Here is a 7,201-nt window from a genome sequence, read left to right as displayed (position 1 = left end):
CCATGTGACCTCGTTCGAGACTCGTTTGAGTGAACTCAATGAGTGAACTTGAAACTTCTGGGACAGAGAAATACACCGAATCCTTTCTGCTGTTGGAGATGCTTCCTTTAATAGTTTTTGTTGTTCCTTGCTTCGTGTTATGGTGGTTAAAGAAAACAATTTTCAAGCCACGAAAAGTTTTCGATGTTAAAGACAAAGTTGTCCTTATTACTGGTGCTTCCTCAGGTCTGGGAAAAGGTAATGATGAAAACAGATAAACTTTTCGGATCCTCTTTTGTGAATTGAATTTATTAATAAAAAAAATGTTGATTTTCCCACAATATAGGTTTATGTGAGCAATTCAATCAATATTGCAGTGTATGGTAAGTGCACAGCCAAGTTTTTTTCTATAATGTCCCTGCACACCTGGTTAAGGGTGTGGCATTTTGGGATATGGGCGTGGCATGGATGTGCCCTATTGCTTAGGGGAAACAAAAAATGTTTAAGCTTCCTCAAGATCAACATAATGATTCATTGCCTAAATAACAAAATAACTTTCAATAATGTACATTTTGTACGCACTAATACATTAGTGCGTTCAATGTATGCATGTGCACAATGAAAATGGACTCTTGTACCAAAGTCATTGTACTTGTGCATTCAAGATTTCAGTGGAACTTGTCGTACTCTGCAGGCTGATTTCCAACATGCTGATAAATTGAATATGGAATTAAAGTATCAAAGTATTGGAATGTTTTTCCATATGAAAATGCATGTGCATACAATTTTTACATGAGTATTCTTTCTTAAATTGCTAGCATGTGCATACAGATTTGCTGAAGCTGGTGCAAAGCTGATATTATCAGCAAGAAATGTGGAGAAGCTTGAGGAAGTGAAAGACAGCATCATTAAAAGATACAGCCTGGTAATTGTGATTTTGATTGGTGACTACATTGCTTGTGTTATGAATTAGCTTTGGTTATAATTGTAATTATGTAAAAATTGAATGGAGGGCCTCTTGTAAAAAAGCATTCCCTGAAGGGCTATTGATCCTTAAATTATTTGAAAATGAAGATAAGAAAGGAAGCATTTGTTATGTCAAACTCTTAGATTATGTCCTTCTCATGTGAAATTTATTTACAGTGCAAGAAAATGTAAACTACCAACAATTTGTGTTTCAATTGCTTGCACTTCTGTCCACTCTTTGTTTAGGTAAACTGTATTTCAAGTCAATCACATATTTACCTCTTTTAATTTTCATGTGTTTTGGAAATGAAATTTGTTCTTTTAGATGTATTTGTTGTTGAGTGTTGTATGTTGTGTCAAAATTAAATTGCAATTGAAATCTACCATCAAAATTAAGAGTGAACATATGATAAATTGATTTGCTTTAATGAATCAAGGCTGATCTACTGAAAAATTCATTTGATTGCTTGATAATTCAATGTAGTCTTTGGCATACTACATGCACCTCTTACTCAAATTCTGAGTTAAACACCCTTCAGTCTTCCATTTTGGTTTGCTTTCTTATTAAACCATTTTAATATAAAGATTCATTTATATTAAACAGTGATCTTATTTTCAAGGATTCTGCACTTGGGCCAAAGGTCATACCAATTGATCTGAGCGATTGTGAAAGCATAACAAAAGCTGCGGAACTGGCTCTCATGGCATATGGCCATATTGATATACTCATCAATAATGCTGGGATTAGTTGCAGAGGCAGCATAGTTCAAACTAAAATGGAAGTGCATAGGCAGCTGATGAATGTTAACTATTTTGGACCATTGCTTCTTACCAAATGTAAGTTTTTTCTAGACGAAATACATTAAGATAGAATTACATAAATGTACTTTGAAAGTAATAGACATTTTCAAAAACCCTTAATGAACACAATAATTTGATAAACTCAAATTGTATTTATTCAGTATTTTTAATGGGTTATCTGTGCATTTCCTTTAGTATAAATGTTTTAAATGCCCTTTCTTGCTGGTAATTATATTATAAGGGAAGTGTTTTGAAAATAGGAAAATAATCTGTCCTTTTATCATTGCATTGTCCCCTGGTATACACCTGTGCAAAAGTTGTGCTCCACCCCGAAGCCAAGAATCGCTAATAAGCCCCAACCTTAACATATAAATCTTTGCAATGAATGATATCAGTCCACAGTAAATTACCAGTTCATGAGTGTTATTACCTGTAGTAACAACTAATAAATCATGTGTATGTAGGCCATCTTTTAATCACTCACAAACTACAGATGTTCCGTATGTGGGGAACTGGGTCTAGTAAATTATGATACTTAGAATAATAGGATATGACAATCAGAAATTGAAGAACTGAAAAAAGCATTCTATCAATTTTTGTTGTTGTATGCATCTATTTGCAGAATATATGTTCATCATAATGAGCAAAAAGAAGTCTAAAAAACTTTGAAAATGAGCTTTTCTTCCTATGATTTCAAAAACCCTGTTAAAGCCCTATCCACAAATAAGCCCCCATCCCAAAGCTTCCCAATTTATTTGGTAATAATTATAGAACTGTATTTGGTAAGAACTATAGAACTCTACCTGTGTTTTCAAATCCTGTTTGTAACTAACTGATTTGTAATTTCAAATGAATTTTTTATACAGCTTTGCTACCGTCAATGATTGAAAGAAAAGAAGGTCACATTGTTGGAATAAGCACGGTTCAAGGAAAAATAGCAATTCCATTCAGGTCACCATGTAAGCATGAGTTTCTGTCAAATATCCTTGTGTCAGACATTGCTTCTTTACAAAAAAGGTTCATTTAGTCCTACGGGGCATTGACTCATTTATCTTCCTGTTTCCTTGGGTATAGTTTCCTCGTGCATATCTCATTCAAATTTGCTCAAACAAATTTGATAATTTTTCTTTTATTTCATTAAAAAAGCAACAAAACTTTCCCTCTTTACAGGCATATATTATTAATCAACACATTTAACGCCTGCGCTATTAAACTCTGACAGCAAGTTACTTTGCTGAAGAATTTAATTTCTAATTCGTTCGAGAAAGTGGGAAGTCGAGTTAGGGAACGGTTTTTTTCCTCGTCCTTATTCAAGATAGCAAATAATCAGAATAGTGGTTGTATGAGATTGTCGGAGGTATTTCTAAAAGTGTGACCTCGACTAAAAGACGGACAAAAAGTTTTGTACCGAAGTTGTTATAGTCGGCAAAATTTTGGGCCCTCATTGGTTAGTTAGTCTTAATTAGTCTTGCAGAGAACTGCATCGTTTAATATTATTTCTGAATTTGTAGACACTGCAAGCAAGCATGCATTCGATGCTTTCTTCACCTGTCTCAGATCCGAAGTTGCCAGCTCAAATATCAATGTTACTTTAATCAGCCCTGGGTACATTCGTACGAATTTGTCCATTAACGCACGGACATCGGATGGAACACAATATGGATGTAAGTTTTTTCTGTTACTTTCTTACACTATGAGCAGGGACGGATTTAGCCGGGGGGGGAGGTTTAGGGGGTGCGACACCCCCCAATATTTCTGTGTCCTTCGGTTTGTTCCATTCGGTAAACATCATTTTTGGTAGTCAGTAGTAACAAAGTAACGCCAAGATTTTACTTTATTTATCTTCTTATCAGTATTTTTCTTCTTATCAGTAGCGTAACGGACTTAGTTTGAAACTTTTGAATACTGTTTATTATTTTTAGATATTTGATTACAGCTTTGGAAAATCAGTTTTTACACGTAGTGCTTCCTCGCCTTGCACGATTCAGAATATAAACTTTTGGAAGGAATTGTAAAGGAAATGGAATCAGCCACAATAAGCTACATAAGACGTTGTCTAAAGCAAATTGCAACGTAAAAAAATCAAAGCTTTTCCAACTTTTCCAAACGTATTTACAAATAAGGTGTTTTCCTAAATTCTTAAGGGTCTAGTTACCAAAAATTTCTTCTCCTTGCCCCTCCAATCTTCTAACCCTGGTTACCCTACTGCTTCTTATCGTCTTTACCTTAAAGTTAAAAACCGAATTTTAAAAATGGGCGTTTCCATCATTTACCAGTGACTTGAAGGGTGTGGCACCAAAATTTGTGTCTAACACCCCCCGAACCATTGTTGCTTGAATCCGCCCCTACTTGTACGCAAATTGTTTTAGACTAAGCTACAACTCCCCCACAATCCCCCCACAACCCCCCACAACCCCCCACAACCCCCCCCAAATCGAGCCCCCAAATCGAGCCCCCAATCGAAGCTTAGCACTATTGGCACTAGTACTGGTACACATTGCCTAAAAAGAATTTTCTTTTTCTTGTAAAATTGAAATGTACAATATAATCACCTTTTTATTCAAATTGTACAAAAAACTTTGGAAAGCCTATTAACAATCGGCGTTTCTCGATATTAGGACTGGTACAAATCGAGCATTTTTAGAAGTTAACTAGGCAGGCATTATTATTATTGTTCCCTGACGTGTTTTGACTAAACTCTGGTTTAAGATGTCTTGTCTTTGTTAATATCTAATTCCAGTTTGAAATTTCACACTCTAGAATTTAAGATAATATTGATCAATGCAGGATTTCTGTGTTTGCGATGAACTAGGTGCATCGCGAAAGTTTTTGACTGTAGAAATGGTTAGTCGTTTTCTTGGTTAAAAAGTAACTGTCTTGCACAGTTTGTGTCCTACACCAAGATAATGGTGCTACGTTGGGTACACCCATTCTTTATAAGCAACCGTCTATAAGTTACTAAGGCCTAAGATGACTAAAAATATTACTTAGACCAAAAAACCATGCTACTGACCACCCTTAACCGTAAGAACTTCTCATGGCCGAAATATACTTGAATTGGGCGTATGAGAAGAGCGACGTTTAACTTAGGCCTAAAGATATTACTGAGAACAAAAAGGACCCATATAACTTATCATCCACCACATTAAAAAACTGCTGGAAAATCCTTCATTCAAAGATGGGATCGAAATAACTCTTTTCGACAATTAAGCAACTCCTCCTGCTTAACTGATAGATAAAAAAGGGATCTTTGTGGCAAATAAGGTGTTCTCATTCAATATCATAACACGTTTTTGTGTATCTAAAAAGTAGCTCTTTAGAAGTTTGTGTTTAATAAAGCTTCCATTAGGGAAAATATTTAGAAAAACCGATTGCTAATCCGGTGCTTTGTTTCTTATGAAAAAATGAGTTAAGAGCAAAAAAATTAACTGGCAGTAAACAGAATTGGCGTAGAAAGAAAGTCACTATTGTTAAAAGGGCAGGTGTTAAATAAGGACCAGCCTAGTAAGTAACGAAGAGTTATTGTCTTTTTCCCGTTTTAATATTAGTTTTTGTGTATGCATCTTTTAATAACTTTATATTCAACCCGAAGAGATTAGATTGAGAGCAAAGGTTTTCATCCGATTTTAATAGTTAACAATCTTTTTGTTGTACAAAACTTAAAAATGGCTTTGAAAAAAGCAAACATTTGAGTATACTAAAGCTTTTGAGTATACTAACTAATCTTAACCCAAGCTTTAGTATTGTAATAGAGCTCATAATCTCGCATTATGCTTATATTTGTTCATGCTTCTCTTTAGTCAAGATATATTAGTTTTTCGCGCGTTAACTTTCCATGTTTTCCGGTAATATAATATTTTATATACCCTTTTCCCCGACAAAGTTCCCCCGCGTATCCTACCATATATTTATCACCTCCTACTTACGTATCGATGTATTCAAACTAGATACCGTCTTTACACTGCGCAAAAAGAAGTATTGTAAGTAGATTGGTAAAAGCCATTGTGGACACTTTATAAGGAGTAGAAACTTGTATCAGACACACACACCCACTCACTTACACGTATACACAGAAGAGTCATGGACTGATTAGCTAAGAAAGGGCTCGTCATAGACTGATAAGCATTCGTTATATATATATATATAATTTAATGGCGTAACAGTGCTTGTGAAAGACTGTCTAGTACCTAAGTATTATTATTGTATTAACAGAAAGACTTGTGGATTTTGTGTGTCATAATGTGTCATTTATAAATGGTCAGTAATATCTATCAATCAAACAATAAATTGTGTCAGAAATTTTACAATAATGAAGCAGCAAATTTTACAGTATGCTCAAATGTTTGCTTTTTTCAAAGCCAATTATAAAGGTTTCACGTTAGATAACTTGTTTTGTCAGTATCAGTTGATTTAAATATCTCCACAAAAATATAAAAATGCAAATATATATCCTTAAAAATTTTGTTAAATAACCTCATATTTTCTTTATGCCCCTTTGAGTTCATGTTGCTTTTTTGTTGCAGCTCTCGATCCAACAACTGCCGCTGGGATGGAGCCAGGCCACGTTGCTGAGGAAATATTGAGCGCAGTGGAATGTTTACAGGAAGACGTGGTCATTGCTGACATGAAAGCAAATCTTGCTATCCTTTTGAAAACGCTTTGGCCATCGTTGCTAAGCAGAGTGATGAAAAAGAGAGCTCAAAAAGAGGAACAAAGTGAACTAGTCGTTACAAAGAATAAAACTGATTGAAACGTACGCTGATTATTGTAGAAATATTCACCTGTCGGGAAGGGGGGGGGGTTGTATTTTAGGCAGAGCCCACAAGAGTAGCGTCCTTTCTGCGTTGAAATTCTTGAGCTCTGAAATTCTCTCTTTCTCAGAAAAACAATGAAAACATGGTAGGGTTTTGCTGTTGACAAAATTGAAAATAGGAGAAAAAGTAGAGTCTGCAAAGCCGAGCCGATTTTCTTGTTCACAGGTTCCTCAAAATCAAGGAACCGAATTTGATTAGTTGGGGGAATTTCAATTGCTTTTTTTCAGTTTTCAAAGTGGCGCCTTCGAGCAGAAGTATAAATTAATGGTATCAAGTAATAGAATAGGTCTGTTTGTTCTTTTGAACAACTAGAATTACAGAAAAACATTGCACGCTAATAGAGTTGTTGTTTTAGTGCTTAAAATAAAATGTTGATGTCAGCGAACAAGAAAAGCGGCTCTGTTGCGCAGACTCTACTTTCTCTCAACTTTTAAATTTCCGAGTCTGCACGCAGGCTATGCTGTATTAGCTCGTTCACTAACTAGTTTTAACCCCCCCTGACTAACTACCTTGTAGTAATTACCCCCGGTATTTTGAAGCAGCTTTTCGATTTTCGCTAAGAAATCGGCTCGTCCTTGTTGTTTATGTCTTAAAAACCGCTTTCATTCGTATGATGTTTTCAGCTTAAAAAGGCTTGTGTA

The 7,201-nt window shown here is 35.2% G+C and overlaps 1 protein-coding gene across 1 annotated transcript; it reads left to right on the top strand.

Moving 5' to 3' along the window:
* Positions 1-11: 11 nt before the first annotated feature.
* Positions 12-6,654, top strand: LOC135691732 (peroxisomal reductase activating PPAR-gamma). The gene is made up of 6 exons (XM_065209690.2): positions 12-237; positions 798-904; positions 1,566-1,782; positions 2,613-2,705; positions 3,258-3,410; positions 6,270-6,654. The coding sequence occupies exons 1-6, from the start codon at positions 39-41 to the stop codon at positions 6,494-6,496; spliced, it is 996 nt and encodes a 331-aa protein (XP_065065762.2). The 5' UTR covers positions 12-38; the 3' UTR covers positions 6,497-6,654.
* The last annotated feature ends 547 nt before the right edge of the window (positions 6,655-7,201 follow it).

The sequence above is a fragment of the Rhopilema esculentum genome, chromosome 18 (genome assembly GCF_057945365.1).
Source record: "Rhopilema esculentum isolate cy_ngs chromosome 18, ASM5794536v1, whole genome shotgun sequence".
Lineage (NCBI taxonomy): Eukaryota > Metazoa > Cnidaria > Scyphozoa > Rhizostomeae > Rhizostomatidae > Rhopilema > Rhopilema esculentum.
This window is presented reverse-complemented; position numbering and strand designations above follow the sequence as displayed.

Bases quoted from the DNA above. Each gene is read 5' to 3' on its own strand.
- LOC135691732 (XM_065209690.2), top strand. From the start codon at position 39: ATGAGTGAACTTGAAACTTCTGGGACAGAGAAATACACCGAATCCTTT. The intron at 905-1,565 runs GTAATTGTGATT...CTTATTTTCAAG, and splicing joins TCATTAAAAGATACAGCCTG to GATTCTGCACTTGGGCCAAA. The intron at 3,411-6,269 runs GTAAGTTTTTTC...TTTTTGTTGCAG, and splicing joins GGATGGAACACAATATGGAT to CTCTCGATCCAACAACTGCC.